This window comes from Erinaceus europaeus, chromosome 1 (genome assembly GCF_950295315.1).
Source record: "Erinaceus europaeus chromosome 1, mEriEur2.1, whole genome shotgun sequence".
NCBI lineage: Eukaryota > Metazoa > Chordata > Mammalia > Eulipotyphla > Erinaceidae > Erinaceus > Erinaceus europaeus.
The window spans coordinates 169,096,681-169,118,787 of NC_080162.1; the positions used below are offsets into that span (position 1 = coordinate 169,096,681).

The following is a 22,107-nucleotide window of genomic DNA, read 5'->3' on the forward strand; positions in this document are numbered from 1 at the left end:
GATTTTGTGAAAACTACGTTAGTCATCTTGAGGGAAAAAAAGTGGCAAGGCAGAGTGGGTTGGAGGGGAGAGGACAGGACTGTAGTGATAGGTGTTATGTGGAACTCTACCCCCTTTAAGCTTATGGTCTTGTAAACTATTAGTAAATTATAATAAAAATGGAGACATTGGGAGTTGGGCTGTAGAGCAGCGGGTTAAGCGCAGGTGGCGCAAGGCACAAGGACCGGCATAAGGATCCCGGTTCGAACCCCGGCTCCCCACCTGCAGGGGAGTCGCTTCACAGGCGGTGAAGCAGGTCTGCAGGTGTCTATCTTTCTCTTCTCCTCTCTGTCTTCCCCTCCTCTCTCCATTTCTCTCTGTCCTATCCAACAACGACAACAACAATAATAATTACAACAATAAAACAACAAGGGCAACAACAGGGAATAAATAAATAAAATAAATATTAAAAAAAATTTAAAAAATCTTAAAAAAATGGAGACATTATATAAATAAGTTATATATACAACTATATAAAATATAGTATACATATGTGAAATATAAGGACTAAAATGTGTTTGAAAGGGGTGAAGTAGAAAAGTAAACTGTAATACCTTTTGTTGTTTGAAATTCCTTTTAAAATGCTGAATACATTACTTAGATAATCATTAAAAAAACAAGTTGAATTATGCTATACTAAGTAACTTTCAGTATTTTCTTTGGATACATCACATAAATTTTGTTAATTATTGTAAGTAAGCTTTTAATAATTACTGACAATAGGCTTTTTATTAAAGGTGGAACAAATAATAACACTTCTATCTCATAGACTCCATGAAATTGTCTTCAGTAATAAAGGCAGGAAAATATACAAATTGTAATTAATATAGAATTTCAAAATTCATCAGTATAATGGATAAAGGGAAGAAGCTACAGCTCAAGAGAGTATTTGGATATTGCTGGGGCACAAATTTTTAAATTATTAACATAATTGGTGCAGGAATTTTTGTGTCTCCCAAAGGGGTATTGAAGTACTCTTGCATGAATGTGGGGCTTTCCCTGCGTATCTGGGTTGTTTGTGCTTTACTGGCCCTGATGAAGGCTCTCTGTTTTGCAGAGATAAGTATAATCTTTCCATGTAGCGGAGCTCACTACTATTTTCTCAAGAAATGTTTTGGTGATATGATTTCTTTCCTCAATCTCTGGACTTATTTATTTCTGGGGCCAGGAGTAGTTGCCAGCCAAGCCTTGCTCCTCAGTAAATATAGCATCCAGTCTTTTTACCCCAGCTGTTTTGTCCCAGAGCTGCCAAATAAATGTCTTGCATTGGCCATCCTGTGGACTATGGGAATTCTGAATTTTCGTGGTGTGAAACCAGTGACTTGGCTTCAAACAGCCAGTACCATACTGAAAATGGCCATACTTGGCCTTATTTCTATAAATGGGGTGGTACTGCTGATAAGAGGGAGAAAGGAGAACATAGAAAGGCTTCAGAACGCTTTTGATGCTGAGTTTCCAGGAGTCATGCAGATTGCAGAAGCTGTTTTTCAAGGAAATTTTGCATATGCAGGTGGGACGAGCTTTACGTTTATAGCAGGTAATTAATTAAAAAAAATTTTTTAATTTAAAATAAAAATGAATTAACTAAACTAATTTGAGGAAAATCTCAAGCCCTGGCTTATACATCCAATAAGAAATACAAATTTTATTATGTTTTTGAATTTTATTTATCTATTTTTTTCCCCCAGAGCTCTGCTCAGCTCTGGTTTATGGCAAATTGAACCTGGGAATTTTGCTGCCACATGAAAGTCTTTTCGCATAATTGTTATTCTATCTCCCTAGCCCTGTGATTCAATGTTTATTTCTTTGTGATTTTATAAATCAGATCAGAATATGCCAACCTTAGAATAATCACCTCTCCCCATTTATTTCCCACTTACTCAAAAGTACTCATTCTATTGAATCTATTCTCTTTCAGATTTCTTTTCTGGGACCACACATATGAATTGTTCATGTTTACCTAGTTTCCTCTCTGTTAGTGCATGAATTCTGGGATTGTAGAAATATTCTCCTCCCATGAATTTGTGAATCATCCTATGCCAGACTGTGTATGTGTTGTGGGTGGCTATGTGGCAGGCTCTTAGGCATTTTTAGAGAAGAGAATCGTAGGTATTGTGTATTGAGCTAAAGCTACACTTCATAGTCTTCAGAAAAAAAAAAAAGGATTAATTTGTTAACATTAGTCCCTTCTCTTGAACTCTATACATCTTCCTGGCCTCCCTAGGAACATTCATTTATTTCATTTTTTCTCAACTTTTATTTTTTTTGGATGCTATACTGGTAACTTAAATGCTTTACCTGTAACTATGTAATAGTACTTTAAAATGAGTAAAATGTATGTCTGAATGAAACACTGGAAAGCATCTTTACATTTCTGAACTAGTTTTTCTCCCTTCAGCTACAAAATTAACATTATAAATTAAATTACCACAATTCTATAACTTATAAGAGAGTAATGGTATTTAATAAGTGGCTATACGGGGACAGTGGGGTTTCTATGGAAATTTTATAAAAGATAGGATAAACTTTTGCTGTGTTATTATGTGAAAAATATGGTGATTTAAACTGAGTCTAAAAAAAAAAAATTCCAGCAATAGAAAGCTATGAATGAAACTGTGGAGACAGTAAGTGTCCAGGAGCATATAAGACATGGCAGGAAATCTTGGCTGACTGCTAAACTGTTTATATTCAATGAGATTGACAATAAATTTTTACTAAGGCAAGCACAGATGTGATAGAACAAAATAGCACAGGATTAAAGTTGGATAACTGGAGAATACCAACTTTTAATTTACAGTTTGAGAGAAAAGATCCAATGAAAGCCACCAGATGTCTAGAGAACCAGAGGAGAAAGTCACTGGGCTATTAAGTCCCTGAACTTGCATGCCTGAGCTGCCAGAGACTTAAAGCTCTATCTCTGGCACCACCTCATGTTAGAACTGAATATGCTTTGGATTCTCTCCCTACACTGACTGTGTTCTCACAACAGAAAGTATGGTCCCCACTCCATGCTTTCAGGAAGTAGCATCATTACCCCCCCACACACTTTTACCTTGGAGGGTTCTCTCTCATTTACTTGATTTCATACTAAATAAACAGTCCTTAAAAAAAAAAAAGAAAAGAAAAATCACTGTATTTTTCCCTAGCTGGTGAAATACATGTGGTGAAAATGCCTCCAATATAGAGGAGTATTTAGACTTGATCTCATTGACTTAGTAAGAGGTTACTGGTAGACTTTGAACATAAGCACAAAGCCAGTTTGCTTTTAGTTAAAAAAAAAAAGTAAGGGGGGCCAGGTGGTGGCACTCTTGGTTGAGAGAACGTGTTATAATGTGAAGCAAGGCCACAAGTGTCTTTTTGTCTCTCTCTCTCTATATCCAATAAATAAATAAAGATAATAAAAATTTTTAAGTGAGGTATTGAAAAAAGAAAGTTATGAGAGAAGATTACTCAGAATGATTTGTGATTGAATGAGGCACTAATATTTGAGGCCAGAATAATGAGCAAAACCGCTTATTTCTCTCTCACACCCTCTCGTAAATGTAGAGGAGATATTACTACCTTCTATTTGAGCTAATTTTATCTTAGTCTATTTCCAGATGTAACACATTACTAGATAATTTTTCTTTGCTGAAAACAGACTTACCACATTAGTAAACTATAAATTATTGAATTCTTCACAGGTACCTGGCAGTAAACAAAAGCCAAAAAAATGTGTGTGCTCAGATTGTCAATTTATTTAATAAATGTTAAGTACAACTTAATTTTAAGTAAGACTTTCACCTGTAAAATAGTAATTTGTAATTAGCTGACTTTACATCGTACAGAAAAATCTATCTTTTACAGAGCCAGTATGCTGTCTCCTCAGCTCCCAAAGTCCATCTTTTAATACCATGACTATTCACTACCATCTTGTTATACTTCTGTATTTTATTACATTCCTTACTCTGTCTTTAGAACAAGTACATAATGAGAGTAAGTAATGAAAAACAAAGTATAGTTAACCCTAAAAATTATCTTTTTGCTAGCACAAAAGCTTTAATAGCCCCAGTCACTAATAGCTTACTGAGTGCTAAACATTTTATTGAAATTTCAGTTTCCATTATTTTTCATTTCTCTCAGTATACAGGTAAGGAAATTGAAAACTTAACAATCAACAAATTGTTCAAAAGTCTACAACTGATGAGTGGCTAAGAAAACATTCATTACATGAGGGTTCTCTCTTTACTCTTCACTCTTCTGTGCTTAGTTAACTGAGAATGGTGTACACCATGGGTAATACATTGAATCTCTGGGCAGATTCTGATGAAATAATTTTGACATTTGTCAAAGAGAAATAAAAATTTATCAGAGGGATTTATTTATCTTAAGTAACAGAAACTTAGACTGAATAGTAAAAAGGAAACATGCTAGAAAAATAATATTGTGTTTCAAAGAAAACCCAAACAAACAATTTTCAGGAACAATAGAAATACAGGAAGTTTCTGTACTTAAAAAAGCCAAACAAAACAAAGCTAGAATGCTCAGCCACCAGTATCTATTCCTTCCTCCCTTCCTTCCTTCCTTCCTTCCTTCCTTCCTTCCTTCCTTCCTTCCTTCCTTCCTTCCTTCCTTCCTTGTCTGGCTCTTTTGTTGGCTTTCAGTTTAGAAATCTGAGATATTTTGCTGTATATTAGCAATGATTGGCTTCCAAGGTATTAGAGATTTGTATGTAATTCTAACATCGTTGTCTGGGGGCATAGGTTCAGATCATTAACTCATGTCTATAATGTTCAATTACCTTTTAAAATATTTGTTTTATTTATTTCATATGAAACAGAGACAGTATAACGGTAAAGTATCAGAGAGAAAAAGGACATTAAGAAATATGAGTACAGGTTCCAGGACTAGGAGAAATATGGACCTTAAAGAGAATGGAAAGAGATCCTTGTAGTCTTAGAAATAAGATAGTTTCATGCTTTAACTGCTCAGTGAACTCTGATTGTTCTTCTTTCATGTGTTCTACTTTCTTAGAGAACTCTGATTGAAACTCCTTCATATGTTCTGATAACTCTGTTCAAAGTTCTTCTTTTGTGTTTCCTAACTCCTTAGTGAAATATTCTTTCAACTCTTGAATATGCTTTTCCATACTATTTTTAGATTCTTGGAGAGTCCTCATAAGGAGCTTTCTGTAGTCTTTCTCTGTCTACAATTTCTTGGAGTCCTTCTGTTTCATTTTTCTCTTTTCATATCTGGAAGTTTGTTTTTGCAGTATTTCTGTTTATGCATTTATTGTGCTCCTCTTTTGAGGTGAATTTCATGTTTGTTTTAGTTCACCATTGTGTCCCTATGATCATCATACTAATAGATGAAGCTGAAGACACAGTTAGGCTCTAAGAATCCTATGGTCATAACTTTCATTTCCAATTTTTTCTTTTTTTATATTTTATTTTATTTATAAAAAGGAAACACTGACAAACCATAGGATAAGAGGGGTACGACTCCACACAATTCCCACCACCAGAACTCTGTATCCCATCCCCCCCCCCCATAGCTTTCCTATTCTTTAACCCTCTGGGAGTATGGACCCAAGGTCATTGTGGGATGCAGAAGGTGGAAGGTCTGGCTTCTGTAATTGCTTCTCCACTTTAAAAACAAACAAACAAACAAACAAACAAACAAACAAACAAAAACTAGTATAGCCACAGGTCCTTTGGAATATAACTAAAATATGCCTGCTAGCTATCTACAAAATGGAGACCCCCCTCCTCCCAACTCTTCATCCACACTATTCCAGTCTTTAGGTTCATGATTAGTTAACAATTTGTTTTGCTTTATATGTTAACTCTCTTTTCAGCCACCAGGTTCCAGATGCTAGCATGATGCTAACCAGACTTCCCTGGACAGACAACCCCACCAATGTCTTGGAGTTTCAATTCCCCAAAACCCGCCCTACTAGGGAAAGAGAGAGGCAGGCTGAGAGTATGGATCGACCTGTCAACAACGCTCATTTCCATTTTTACATTTTGCTTTAGAGCTTTTCACATCTCTGAGAAAGATGATATGTCCCTGCTCCCATTTATTCACGTAGCACCAAACTCATAAAGGGTGGGTAAGGAGAAGTCAGTCCAATACTTCATACATTTTGAAGTGAAATGTAAGAAATAATTTTGTTGTAAGAAATAATTGTAATGTAAGAAATAATTTTGACCAACTTTTATTTTGCTCTTTTATGTGTTATAGGAGAGTTGAAGAAACCCAGGAAGACAATTCTAAGATGTATATTTACTGTGTTCCCTCTAGTGGCTGTGATATTTTTATTCGTTAACATTTCCTACCTGACAGTACTGACACCCAAGGAAATTCTCTCCTCAGGTGTGTACGCCAATAACTAAATTAAGAATAATAAAAACAATAATAAGAACAGTTCTAATCTTTTAAGGCCCTAGCTATCACTTTACCAGTTGAGACTACTGATTGCTTTTCATTATTCTCTATGAAAAATCAAATTGTATTTTTCAAAAATAACAGAAGGGGTTATAGCACATGATTTCATATAACAAAGTGTGACAATGCATTTTCTGATAATATGAAAAAATATAGAATGCTGACCCAGTTTACATATTGGATTCAAGATGTTATCATTCCTTTCACGATCTTGTCTCACTGCAGTGATGGTATGTAATCAGGTGTTTATAGCTACTAAAATATTCACAGCATTAACTTTCCAAATGACACAAAAATGATATGCTTAAAATGTAGGACATGAGAAGTTAAAAGAGAAGATTCTAATAGTCAGTTGGTGCATGTGACTAATGCTAGTAATACAGTCTATATTTATTTATTTATTTATTTATTTATTTATTTATTTATTTATTTTTACCAGAGCACTGATCAGCTCTGGTTTATGGTGTTACATGGGACTGAGCCTGGGACTGCAGAACCTCAGCATGAGAATCTCTTTGCATAACCATTATAATATCTACCTCCACCCACATTTTATAATTTTTATTCTTTTTTTTTCCCTGTCATTCTTATCACTGGGATATTGTGCTTATAATGTTCTTTTATTTTTTTTCTTAGACAAAAGGGGAAAGACAGAGAGACAGAAAGAAAAAAGAAAAACACTACAGCATTGCTCCACCACTTACAGAGCTCTGCTCCCCTCCCTCAATGTGATGCATAGGGGATCAACCTAGGTCCTCACATATAGTAAAGTGTAATACCATTTTCTATCATATATAACTAAAATATGTGGTGTCAGTGTCTCTAAGCATTTGACACAAATTTTATAAAAAAGAAACTATTTTCAGATGCTAATTATAAAATAAAGAATAAAATATCAAAGAAATACACTTTTAAAAATAAGTAACAATTGGGGGTCGGGTGGTGGTGCAGTGGGTTAAGCTCACGTGTCGCAAAGCACAAGGACCAGTATAAGGATCCCAGTTCGAGCCCCCGGCTCCCCACCTGCAGGGGAGTTGCTTCACAGGCAGTGAAGCAGGTCTGCAGGTCTCTATCTTTCTCTCCCCCACTCTGTCTTCTCCTCCTCACTCCATTTCTCTCTGTCCTATCCAACAATGAATGACATCAAAAATAACAATAATAACCACAACAAGGGCAACAAAAGGGGGAAAATGGCCTTCAGGAGCAGTGGATTCATGGTGTAGGCACCGATCCCCAGCAAAAAGCCTGAAGGCAAACAAAAAAAAAGTAACAGGGGGCCAGGTGGTGGCACACCTGGTTGAGTGCACATGTTACAATTCACAAGGAACCGAGTTCGAGCTTCTGGTTCCCACCTGCAGGGGAAAAATTTTGAGACGGTTGCAGGTGTCTCTGTCACTTTCACCCCCTATCCTCTCGATTTCTGACTGTCTGTATCCAATAAATAGATAAAGATAATAATAAAAAAATAAGTAACAGAATCAAGGGATAAAGGGAAATTTGTTTAAAAAAATGAGTAATGGGGAATATGGAAGACTAGTGATTTCCTTAAACCAGCACTAGACTTTGAGTCACCATCTTTTTAGGGTAACATATTAACCAGGAACTTAATAACTAATCTCTTGGGAGCAACTGTTATTGTTCTCATGAATCTTTGAAGGGCTGAAAATAAATCTAAAGGAGGCTTAACATTTCACTCTTAAAAACTTTTGGCTCAATCCTTGTGTTTTGGCCATGTAGAAAGTCACCGTACTTATGGTATTAGTGTTGATTCATAATGATCTAGGTATTTTAGGGAGCTGAAAACAAGATGTGATCAAGACTCTGAATATTCAAGGCACTAAATTAATGCTAAACTGGATGATTTGTTAACAGCTCTGATTATGTAGAGACTAAATCTACAATGGTAATTACAGGTGTGGCCAGGATTGCTTATCAGTTGGCCTGGTCTTTATAGTTCATCGAAGTTAAAGTCTGTTAGAACTGCCAGTATTCTGGCTATACTGATCAGTTATTACTATGTCCTCTGGTATTTCATGTTTCCAGCAATTTCATGGTTGGTTTTATAGTTTTGGAATGGAATATGTGTGGAAGAACAATTAAGCACTTTGATGTTAATTGCTCATCATTTAACTTATAATGGATGCCGGTGAATGCAAACATGTGTGGCTCCTGGACAGAGAGGAGCCTAGGGAAAGATTGAGTGGCTGGTAAGAGTCCAGCAGTTTGCCAGTTGAGACACCACCTCCAGTCTGTTTCACCAACAAAAAGACGGCTGAAGGGAGGAGAGGACTCCACTAAGACTCACCAGATGCAACTGTGAGTCTTCATTGTTACTGTCCTCAGAAGCTGGAGCAATGGGTGGGGGTGGGGAGGAGGGCCCTGTGCTGACACCAGGGAACAGAGAACTAACCAGGAAACTCAGGAGAAGATGTATAACTCTGTGGGGTTGTGAGAGACTCTTTGCATAACCACTGGATTATCTCTGCCACACCCTGCTTTATCTCTTGGTCAGGAGTCAGTGATTAAGCTAAGAAGACTACTTATAGTTTAAAAGCCCTCAGGCTCCCATAGCCTACAGGGAAGAAAAAGAACAAAAGAGGCTTTTAAGCTACTGTGCTCCAACTCAGGGATTAAAATACTATTGAACAACGGTCAATTTCCACAACTGTGAATCCATTAATTACCTTACTTAGACACAAGTCAATCCAGGCAAGAGTGACCAGTAATTTGAAAAGTACTGAGAGAGGGACCTCATAAGACACTATATAAAATGGTTAAACCAACAAGAAGAAATATTGGAGAAATGAACCAGGAAAGAGTCCAGCTAAAAGCCCCCCAAAGGTTAAAGAACAAAATAATGAGGTCAACAACCAAACACTAGTTAAGGAAATAATCACAGGAGTGAGTAAAGAGTTTGAAAGAATTATCATCAGAAATGCAGAAACAACAAATGAGACTCTGGAAGAAAACACTAATTATTTCAAGGTTGTTAGAGAGCTGAAAGCTGAAATAGCTGAGCTAAGAACACAACTAGCTGAACAAGCCAAAAGAGTATAAGAACAGGGGAACAAAATAGATGAACTCCAGAAAACAGTAGAGGGAACAGAGAATAGAATCAGTGAGGCTGAGGACAGAATTACCAAGATCAAGGATGAGATCTTGCTAATTTTTGAGATCAAGTAAGAGGTCTCAAAAAGAGATTAAGAGATACTGAAAACAATAACAGAGACCTATGAGATGACTTCAAAAGAAATAATATAGGCATTATTGGCTTACCAGAGGAAGATAGAGAGGGAGGGGAAGAAAGCATTCTTCAGGACATAATAGTTGAGAACCTCTCTAGTCTAGACAACATCAAAGACATACAGGTTCAAGAAGCCTAGAGGGTTCCAAACAGAATTAACCCAGACTTAAAGACACCAAGACACAACACATTTAGAATGGAAAGGAATAAGGATAAAGAAAGGATCCTGAAGGCTGCAAGAGAAAAACAAAGAGTCACCTAAAGAGGAAAACCCGTAAGATTAGCAGCAGACTTCTTCACACAAACACTACAGGCCAGAAGAGAATGGCAAGATATCTATCGAGTGCTCAATGAGAAAGGTTTTCAACCAAGACTACTGTATTCTGCTAGACTATCATTGAGACTAGCTGGAGGCATAAAAACCTTCTCAGACAAGCCACAGTTGAAACAATAAACTATCACCAAGCCTGCCCTGAAAGAAGTTCTGATAGGTCTCCTATAAACAGTCAGACCACCATAAATACGCCATTTATAAGAACACTCTAGAAATATCCAAGAATGGCATTAAAATATCTTCAATCTTAGATATCAATCTGTGTCAATGGCCTGAATTCACCTATTAAAAGGCACAGAGTAGGAAGATGGATCAGAAAACACAACCAAACAATATGCTGTCTGCAGGAAACCCACTTAACTCAAAAAGACAAACACAGACTCAAAGTGAAAGGATGGAAAACTATCATATAAGCCAATGGCCCACAAAAAGGGGCAGAAATAGCTATTGTCATATCTGACACGATAGACTTTAAAATAAATCAAATAAAAAAGATAGGATGGACACTACTTAATGCTCAGAGGATCAGTCAATCAAGAGAACTTAACAATTATTAACATCTATGCACCCAATGAGAAGCCATCTAAATACATCAAACTTCTACTGAAAGAGCTACAGCAATATATTAACAGCAGTACAGTCATAATAGAGGACTTCAACACCACACTCTCTCAACTTGGCAGATCATCCAGGCAGAAAATCAATAAAGACATAAGGGAGCTAAATAAGGGGATAGATAAACTAGAACTATTGGACATTTTCAGAGTCATTCATCCCCAGAAACAGGAACACACATTCTACTCAAGTCCACATGGGTCATCCTCAAGGATAGACCATATGTTAGGCTACAAAGATGGCATCAGCAAATTCAAGAGCATTGAAATCATCCCAAGCATCTTCTCAGACCACAGTGGAATTAAACTAACACTGAACAATCAACAAAAGATTAGTAATTGTACTAAAATGTGGAAGCTCAACAGTACACTTCTTAACAACTATTGGGTCAAAGAGGAAATAAATGAAGAAATCAAAATGTTTTGAGAGTTCAATAAAAATGAAGACCCAAGTTATCAAAATATTTGGGACACAGCTAAGGCAGTACTGAGAGGGAAGTACATACCCATACAAGCACACATTAGGAGACAAGAAAAAGCACAAATAAGCAGCCTGATTGCACATCTTGAATATCTAGAAGAAGAAGAACAAAGGAACCCTAATGCAAACAGAAGGACAGAAATAACTAAAGTTAGGGCAGAAATAAATAAGATTGAAAATAAGAAAGCCATACAAAAGATCAACAAAAGTAAATGTTGGTTCTTTGAAAGAGTGAACAAAATTGACAAACCTTTAGCCAGACTCACAAAACAAAAAAGAGAGAAGACCCAAATAAACAGGCTCATAAATAAAAGTGGAGGTATCACAACAGACACTGCAGAAATTCAACATATCATGCGAGGCTTCTATAAACAACTATATGCCACCAAACTAGAGAAGCTGGAAGAAATGGACAATTTCCTAGATACCTACCAACTTACAAAATTAAGTAAAGAGGAAGTGGATAACATGAACAGGCCCATCACAGCTAATGAAATTGAAAAAGTTATCAAAAACCTTCCCAAAAATAAAAGTCCTGGAACAGATGGTTTTACAAATGAATTCTACAAAACTTTCAAAGAAGAACTAATACCTCTACTTTTAAAAGTCTTCCAGAAGATTGAAGACACTGGAATGCTCCCTTCTAGCTTCTATGAAGCCAACATCACTTTGATACCAAAAGCAGACAGGGACACAACCAAAAAAGAAAACTAGACCAATATCTCTGATGAACATAGATGCTAAAACATTGAACAAAATTCTAGCCAACTGGATATAGCAGTATATTAAAAAGATTATTCATCATGACCAAGTGGGGTTTATCCCAGGGATGCAAGGTTGGTTTAATATTCGCAAATCAATCAATGTGATCCACCACATCCTCTCCAGGAGAGGAATTGCAGAATTATAGGGTAGGTCCATTTCTTGCTTTCTGAGAGTTCTCCAGACTGTTCTCCACAGAGGTTGGACCAATTTACATCCCCACCAACAGATCTGGAGGGTTCCTTTGACCCCACAACATCTCTAGCATTTGCTGCTGTTACATTTTCTGATGTATGACATACTCACAAGAGTAAAGTAGTATCTCATTGTTGTCTTTATTTGCATTTCTCTGACAATCAAAGACTTGGAGCATTTTTTTTCATGTGTTTCTTGGCCTTTTGGATCTCTTCTGTGGTGAATATTTTGTCCTTGTCCTTTCCCCATTTTTGGATGGGGTTCTTTGTTTTCTTGTTGTTGAGTTTGGCAAGCTCTTCATATATCTGGGTTATTAGCTTCTTGTCTGATGTATGGCATGTAAAGATCTTCTCCTATTTTGTGAGATGTGTGGGGGAGAATACAGGTTCAAAAAGGATGACAGAGAACCTAGTGGGGGTTGTATTGTTATATGGAAAACTGAGAAATGTTATGCATTTAAAAACTATTATATTTACTGTAATATGTAAAACATTAATTCCCCAATAAAGAAAGAAAAAAATACGGAGTGAGTCCAATAGACCTTGGTGGAGGATATTGGTACTTTGGTCTTGGCTGTGATACAGTGACATACTTCATGAAGAGGTGTGAAATTGTACTACTAAACCATTGCCTAGTAAACTGCTACCTCTAAATATTTCTTTTGAAAACCTACAAATAAATACCTTTGGTGTCTCAGGCATGAAAGATATTGTACATAACCACTACACTACCTCTTCTCAATCCTAGTTTCCCTCTTAATCTGAGAACTTTAGTGTTACTGAAGTTCTTTTTTTTTTTTTAATTTTATTTATTTATTCCCTTTTGTTGCCCTTGTTGTTTTATTGTTGTAGTTATTATTGATGTCGTTGTTGTTGGATAGGACAGAGAGAAATGGAGAGAGGAGGGGAAGACAGAGAGGGAGAGAAAGACACCTGCAGACCTGCTTCACCGCCTGTGAAGGGACCTGCCTGCAGGTGGGGAGCCAGGGGCTCGAACCGGGATCCTAACGCCGGTCCTTGAGCTTAGCGCCACCTGCGCTTAACCGGCTGTGCTACAGCCCGACTCCCATTACTGAAGTTCTGTGAAGACACTGCTGAAAGGAATTCTCCCACTTTATGTGCTTGAGGATTCCATCTTATTTTTAAAAACATACAGAATTATGAGCACAGGAAGATAGTCTTAAGAATAAACTACTTGGAAGCAGAGATTAAGGTACAGTTGGCCCAAACAAACATAGAAGTAGCAGGTCAATGAAGTGTGGCTAGGAAGTCTGTCTCCAGGGTGGGCGTAGATAGCATAATGGGTATGCAAAGAGACTCTCAAGCCTGAGGCTCTGAAGTTCCAGGTTCAATCTTATACACCACCATAAGCCAGAGCTGAGCAGTGCTCTGGGTTAAAAAAAAAGAAAAGAAAAAAAAAAAAAGTCTGTGTCCATACCAACCTGTAGGTACCTGATCTGTCTGAAATGTGGCTAGGAGTTCTGAAAGAATGGCTGAGAGATAACTCATCTGGTAGAGCACATACCTTACATAAGCATGAGTAAGTCCTTGAGTTTCAGCCCAGCCACCACACAGGAGTACTAAGATACCGAGGGAAACTCGGGGGTGGAGGACAAGGAGCAAATTTTGGAGCAAAGTAGAAATGCTAAAGTCATCTATTAACAACTAGTTACAATTAGCTTGAAAGAGTAGACTTGTACTAGCTCACTTACTTAAGATAAATATACTTTTTAAACTCAAATTCCAGTTCTCAAAATTTATGTTCAAAAGAGAATCATACAACTACTGAGATCTGAAGGTACAAGTGTGCTCATTAAAGCACATTTTATATTAGCAAAAAGTTGAAAACAACCTGAGAATCTACCCATGTGGAACTGATAAGTAATTTAACTTCCATTATATAATGAAGCACTAAGAGTTCTTAAAAATAATTAGGGTGGAGGCGATAGCATGATGGTTATGCAGAGATTCTCATGCCTGAGGCTCCAAGGTTTTAGGCTTAATCCCCTGTAGCACCACAAACCTGAGCTGAAAAGTGGTCTGTTAAAAAAAAAAAAAAGCTAAAGGCTATGTCTTAATATGATCAGGATATGTCAAAAAGAAGAAATGTAAGCTTAAATATGCATATACACATAAATAGAAAAACAGACACACATACACATGCACACACACATACTTGTTCAGAAATACATTCCCTCACAGATACTTACCTCTGCATAGAAATTTTCTGGGAATTCAAAAATGGGGAGAGGATATGCACGGAATATTCACCAAAAAAGAGATCCAAAGGGTCAAAAAACATATGAGAAAAAGCTCCAAGTCATTAATTGTCAGACAAATGCAAATAAAGATAACAATGAGATACCACTTCACTCTTGTGAGAATGTCATACATCAGAAAAGGTAGCAGCAACAAGTGCTGGAGAGATTGTGGGGACAAAGGAATTCCTTCTGCTCTGCTGTTGGGAATGTCAAGTGGTCAAGCCCCTGTGGAGCTCAATCTGGAGAACTCTCAGAAGGCTGGAAGTGCACCTACCCTATGACCCTGTAATTCCTCTCCTGGGGATATATCCTAAGGAACCAAATACAACCATCCCAAAAGATTTGTGTATACCTATGTTCAGAGCAGCACAATTTGTGATAGCCAAAATCCTGGAATAACCCATGTGTCTAACAACAGATGAATGGTTGAACAAGTGGCTGTCTATATTCACAATGAGATACTACTCAGCTATTATAAATGGTGATTTCACCCTATCTTGGATGGAGCTTGAAGTAATCATGTTTAAGTGAGAACAGCCAGAAAGAGAAGGGTAAATATAGGATGATGCCACTCATAGACAGAAATTAAAGAATATGAACAGACAGGAAAACACAAAGCAGAACTTGGACTGGAGTTGGTATATTGCACCAAAGTAAAACATTCTGGTGTTGGGGGGAGGGTTTAGGTCCTGGAAGACAGAGGAGGACCTGGTGGGGTTTGAATTGTTATGTGGAAAGCTGAGAGGTGTTAACACATGTACAAACTATTGTATTTTATTTTAGTGTTGACTGTAAAGCTTTAATTTGCCCAATAAAGATATTAAAAAAAAAAAAGACTATGGGGTCAGGGGTAGGGTTCAGGTCCTGTGGAAAATAATGGCAGAGGAGAACCTAGTGGGGGTTGAATTGTTATGTGGAAAACTAAGAAATGTTACACATGTACAAACTACTGCATTTTACTGTTGACTTTAAACTGTTAATTCCCCAATAAAGAAGAAACAATGATAATAATAGAAAGGAATTTTCTGTGAAACTAGAGAGAAAGATAGCAGTAGTTTAGTCTAGGGTATGTGAATGAAGGATTGTTAAGGAGAGAGACATTTATATTTTATGTGTTTCAGTATTATTTGTTCTAACTTTTTTGTTTGTGAGAGAAAGGAAAGGGACAAAAGAAGGGAGTGAGAGAAAGAGAGAGAAAGAGATAAAGAGAGACAAGATCATTGCTCAACTCTGGCATACAGTGATACCAATGAACTTTGGGGCTTTAGCCATGAAAACTTTGATGTGCTACATTTTTTTTTTTTTAGCCAGAACACTGCTCAGCTCTGGTTTATAATAGTGCAGGGGATGGAACCTGGGACTTTGAAGCCTGAGGCATGAGAGTCTCTTTGCAAAACCATTGGTTTGAAAATAAAGATCCTTGGGGCATGGTGGTGACACACCTGGTTGAGTGCACGTTACAGTGCTCATGGACTCAGGTTCAAGCTGTTGGTCCCCACCTGCAAGGGGAAAGTTTTGCAAGTAGTAAAGCAGTGCTACAGATGTCTTTCTGTCTCTGTCTGTCTCCTTCTCCCCTCTTGATTTTTAGCTGTCTCTGGCCAATAAATAAAGATAATAAAATAATAAAAAAATAGAAAATAAACATCTTCAACAGCAAGATTCATTGATAAGATCATAATTTTTCTATATTGAAAAAGTTTTACTACTTGTTACAAATGAGTGTGTTGGTATTCTGGAGGTTCCCTTGGAAACTAACCAGGACACAAGAGCATAACCCCAGGGACACCAGACCTGCTGCACTCATTTCACTGAGAAACTAAGGACATCTTTCTCTCTGTCTGAATCATTTGTCCTAGATTACACTGCAGAATATGATTTGGACTTCCATAAGCAATGCATGCTTGTCCTCATTGGTGCCTTTTATAATTTATATTAAACTACAAAAATAATCAGAATATCATTTAAAAAATATTTTATTTATTTATTAATGAGAAAGATAGGAGGAGAGAGAGAAGGATTGAACTCAGGACCTCATGCTTGAGAATCCAGTGCTTTATCCACTGCGCCACCTCCCGGACCACTCAGAATATCTTTTTAAAAAAAATATATTTATGTACTAAAGACAGAGAGAGAGCAGAACAATACTCTGCTGTGGTTTCTGGTGGTGCTGGAGATTGAACCTAGGACCTCAGAGCCTCAGGCTTGAGCCTCTTTTTCGTAATCATTATGCTATCTACCCAACCATAGTATATATATTTAAATTTTAAAAAATATTTTATTTATTTATTTATTCCCTTTTGTTGCCCTTGTTGTTTTATTGTTGTAGTTATTATTATTGTTGTTATTGATGTTGTCATTGTTGGATAGGACAAAGAGATATGGAGAGAGAAGGAGAAGACAGAGAGGGAGAGAAAGATAGACACCTACAGACCTACTTCACTGCTTGTGAAGTGACTCCCTTACAGGCTGGGAGCTGGGGGTTGGAACCAGGATCCTCATGCGAGTCCTTGCGACCCGCTGTGATACCACCCGACTCCCAACCATAGTATATTCTTTAAAGATTGGTCAGTAGCTAGGTTTCTCAACCTCAGCACTAACCATGTTGAGTCATATAATTCATTGTTGCAGAGGCCTGTCCTGTGTATTTTCCATCTACATGGCTCACATTTCTTTCTTTTTTTTTTTTCTAGTTCACATTTCTTTCTGTTAAGTATTTCAGATTATCCCCCACAGCATTAAAAACTTTGTAAATCTCATTCCTATGTCAGCAACATTGGACTATGCTTTGAGTCACATTGACTACAACTGTTAGCATTCTGTGATTTATTTTATGTATTTATGTATGTGTTTATTTGCTTTACCATAGCCCTACACAGCTCTGACTTACGGTAGTGTGAGGGAATTGAACCTGAGACTTCAGAACCTAAAGCAAAAAAGTCTTCTGCATAACTATTATGCTATCTCCCCTACCCCCCTACTTTTAGAAAATTAACATGCATTCCATCATTTGTTCAATAAAATCAACTCATTTTACAAGTACTATTGAAAACTTACTATATATTTGTTACTAAATGTGTCGCTGTACTAGTTTTATAGAAAAGAATGATCCTTGACCTTGAGAAATGGAGTTCCTAACCTATTAAAGAAGACATACACAATGATAACCATATGTGATACAGTATAATGGGCAAAACTGAACACATGAAAGGTCATATACTATAAAATAAAGAAATCAACAGTGAAATTAAACAAAAATAAATTTTCTTCATTACTTTTAAAATCTCTTGGTTTTTATTTTGAAATAATTTCTAAAATTTTATCATTTTCATCTCTTTTTAATACTCCACCCTTTGTGTGTCCTTGTATTTTTTCAGATGCTGTGGCTACCACATGGACGGATAGAGCTATCCCTTCATTAACATGGATTCTTCCTTTTTGTATCTCTGCCTCATTATTTAGCAATTTATTGATTAGTGTATTTGACATTTCAAGAGTGATATATATTGCTGGCCAAGAGGGACAACTGCCTTTACTATTTAATATGCTTAATAGTCACTCCTCTCCATTTATGTCTGTGTCGCTAATTGTCATTATAGCATCTTTCGCTATTGTCTCAAACAACTTAATCAGCTTGATAAACTATATTTATTTTGTGATTTCTATTTGGTCTATTTTAATAATGGCAGGAATACTAAAACTGAGGTACCAGGAGCCTAACCTGCCAAGACCTTATAAGGTAAAAGTGAATTTTCTGAAATATTTTCAGTATGAAATAATAATAAATAAAAAATTTAAAAAGGGTATTGGAAATTATATCAGAACATCTCTGGATAGATATTTTATTATTCACAAATTATGAAGCACAGGGATAATATATGGTCTTAGTTTTCATTTCAATTTTTGGAAGTAGATTTTACTTGATATAAAATTCTTAACATTCAATTAGATTCATTGATGAGGCTTCTGGTAGGACAGAACACTGTATCTTTTGGTTTGGTAGTTAGTTAAACAAACAAGATTGTTCAAAGTCGGGCAGATTTAGCAGATGGGTAGCAGATGAGACAAGTGCTGTTATTGGGGGGGTCATAGGGCATAGTAGTGCTCTTGAAAGATCACTTTAAATTGATCATTGATGGTGGCCAGGCAATAGCGCATGTGACTCAAAGCACAAGGACCGGCTTAAGAACCCTGGCTCCAGCTCCGACTCCCCACTGTCTGGTGTGTGTGTGGGGGGTCACTTCACAAGCAGTGAAGCAGGTCTGCAGATGTCTTTCTTTCTCTTGCCCTTCTGTCTTCCCCGTCTCTCTTGATTTCTCTCTGTCATACAACAACAGCAATAACAACAACAATAACAAGGGCAACAAAATGAATTCGTAGTGCAGGCACTGAGCCCCAACCATAACTCTGGAGGGAAAAAAAAAAATTAAACATTGATAAATTTGTTTACTTTCCTTACTCTTAAACGTAATTCAGCCAGAGTGAGAAGTTTGACAGGAAACCCTTCTTACAACATAAAAAGAGGAAGTAAACAAAGTTTTGGCTGCATAAGCCTGCTATCGGAGAAAGCTGACCCTTGACTTCAATTATCAAAATTGTGAAATAGCATTAGTTTGGCTACTCTTTATATGAAAGGTTTGTATATCACAAAGATATTCCTCTCGTTTTTTTCTCTCTCCCTTCCTTCGTTCCTCCCTCCCTTTTTCTTATTAATTTTTATTTATAAAAAGAAAACACTAACAAAACCATAGGATAAGAGCAGTACAATTCTGCACAGTTCCCACCACCAGAACTCCATATCCCATCGCCTCCCTGATAGCTTTCCTATTCTTTAACCCTCTGGCAGTATGAACCCAGGGTCATTATGAGGTTTTCTTTCTTTCTTTCTTTCTTTCTTTCTTTCTTTCTTTCTTTCTTTCTTTCTTTCCTTCTTTCTTTCTTTCTTTCTTTCTTTCTCTCTCTCTTTCTCTTTCTTTTTTCTTCCTTTCTTTTTCCTTCCTCCTTCCCTTCCTTCCTTCCTTCCTTCCTTCCTTCTTTATTTCTTTTTTCCTTCCTTCCTCCCTTCCTTCCGTTTTATTTTGTTGGGAGTTAGTGATTTACAGTATCATGTGCACAGTTTCTCATCTCCCGGGGTAGGTGTCTGCAACACACTCTCACCCGCAACTTAGGACTTTTTCCATCATTATACACAAGATCCGAAGGTACTCTTTACCCCTGTGAAGATTATCTCATCCCCTATCATATAAAAGGCAGATACTCCTGTATTTATATGCTATAGATGAGCAAACAGGTATAGAAAAATTAAGTCAGTCTCCAAAACCTCACAGAGCATGAATGGATCTAAGAGTTAAGAGGCCCTGTAGTGTATTTGCTTTTCACTAAATACAAAATATAAGAAAGAACACTGGCAATTAGAAAGCAACCTTCTATCATCAGCATTAGTTGAGTTACAACCATCTTTTCTTTTCAGTCCCTTTTTCCTTCTTCCATCTAACCATCCTCTAACTGTAATTTATTGAGAAGTGCTATATTTTTGAGGGGATTAATTTTTTTAAAAAAAATTTATTATTTATTTATCATTGGATAGAGACAGAGAGAACTTGTGAGGAGAGAGGGAGATAGGGAAGGAGAGAGGCAGTGAGACACCTACAGCTCTACTTTACAGCTTGTGAAGCTTTCACCCTGCAGGTGGGGGCCAGGGACTTGAACCCAGGTCCTTGTACGCTGTAGTTTGTGCACTTAATCAGGTACGCCACCACCTGCTCCTGGGGGATAATGGTTTATAGCACATTTGTTGACACATAGATACGACCCCTGAAGTCACTCTTAAAGAAGATGGTTATCTAACTAGCAAATGGTCAGAATTGTTTATTTCTATAAATAGTCAAGTGCTAGACTGTTCCTTCTTTTAAGTCATAGTCATGACAATGAGGGCCTTCAACATATTTCTTTTCCTTTCTTTCTTTCTTCCTTTCTTTTCCTCTCTTTCTTTCTTTCTTTCTTTCTTTCTTTCTTTCTTTCTTTATCTTAACTCCTAAGCCAGGTTTATCTGGACTCAGATAAATTGTCCTACTTTCTATTATTATGTGCTTTTTTGTGTTTATAATTATGCAGGTACCTATGATATGGTTTTCATTTCTAAATTTTAAAAACTGTTTCTTTTTCTCAGGTGTTTTTACCACTTCCTTTGGTAACAATGGCCATCAGCCTTTGCTTGGTTTTCATACCTTTGGTGAAGTCTCCACACATGAATTACATCTACGTGTGTCTCTTTATTCTCAGTGGACTTCTGTTTTACATCCCTTTCATACATTTTAGATTGAAATTGATTTGGTTTGACAAAATAACATGCTATTTACAACTTCTGTTTAATATTTGCATTCCTGATGTGTCTGATGAACTTATGTCAGAAGAAGAAGCAGTTAAAATAGTAGCCTTTTAAGAACTTGCCAAATTCCAAATAAAGATGAAGAATACTATGGAACATTGATTAAGATGTCTATGGTCATTTTCTTTGTGGCATGAAATAACATGAAAGTGTCCAGGATAATGTTTACTTTAAAGGGTCATACAGAAGTTGTTATGCATAATTAAAACTCTGTTTTATTGGCTAAAATATTGGATTTTACTTGCTTGCATTTTAAAAATTATTTTTTTATTTTTATAAAATTGTAAGGTAATAAGGGTATCATTCCATCAAGTTCTCATGACCAGAGTTCTGTGTCCCATCCCCTTCATTGGAAACTGCAGTAATTCTCCCAAGATCACTGACACTGGCTAATTCTATATCTATCTATCTATATCTGTACATATATAATTTTCCCCATTTTTTTCATGGTCTTGCCTTCACTTCTTTTCTAGTTCATCCCTATACTTATTACGACTTTCAGGTGCCTTTCTTTTTTTCTTCTTCTCTCGCAGATAAGTGAAACTGTGCTTGGCTTCTTCTGGTATTTTCCAGATTCACTTCCCTTTTGTTAGTGCCATAAAAACAAAATTCCTAGTGATCGATGCTTTGGATCTTGATGGAGTAGGAGTACAGAGACCTCTGGTTTACTTCCTCTATCGTCTACCCCTTGGGATTATGGACCAAAAGTCTTTATGGGGTGCAGAAGGTGAGACTTCTGGCTTCTGTAACTGCTTCCCCTCTGGACATGGACCAACCCATATCCTCAGCCTGTTTCTTTCTTTTTCTAATAGGAAAGGGGTCTGAAGAGGTGAAGTTACAGGAGGCATTGGTGAGGTCATCTGCCTAGGAAAGTCTTAGCCTCTATTTTGCTTGCATTAGTAGATATGTGTCTCACTTTTTCTTTTTGTTATTTTTGGATGAAGTTAATATTAATATCAGTGGGTTCTGTGTAGAGCATATTACCTTCCACAATTGAACTTTTATCTAATTGGTTGAAGATTTTAATAGAAAGATTGACTTCCTTTAAGCAAGAAGGAGTTCTGTCAGAAGGCAGCTTTTAATTTGAATTGTGTCATCAAGCTATCCTACTGCTCACACTGCAGACTTTGAAATTATCAGCCTCCATAATCTCATGAGCCAAATTTTTAGAATCTTTCTTGTTATCATGGAAAGATATGGAATTATACTCTGACAACAACTGTCTTGTAAATCATTATCTCTTTCATCAAATAATTAAAAAAAAATCAATGCAGTATTTCCAAGTATAGTCTGAATTAACAGTACTATCAGCTTGTTGGTTTTAAATGTTATATTTTGTTTATTGTTCTGACACCACAGCACATAGA

The 22,107-nt window shown here is 36.7% G+C and overlaps 1 protein-coding gene across 1 annotated transcript; it reads left to right on the forward strand.

The window, feature by feature from the left end:
* The first annotated feature begins 891 nt into the window (after nucleotides 1-891).
* On the forward strand, nucleotides 892-20,794 carry SLC7A13 (solute carrier family 7 member 13). The gene is given in 4 exon segments (XM_007517366.1): nucleotides 892-1,576; nucleotides 6,262-6,393; nucleotides 17,730-18,091; nucleotides 20,522-20,794. Coding segments are annotated over 4 exon segments (1,452 nt in total).
* The last annotated feature ends 1,313 nt before the right edge of the window (nucleotides 20,795-22,107 follow it).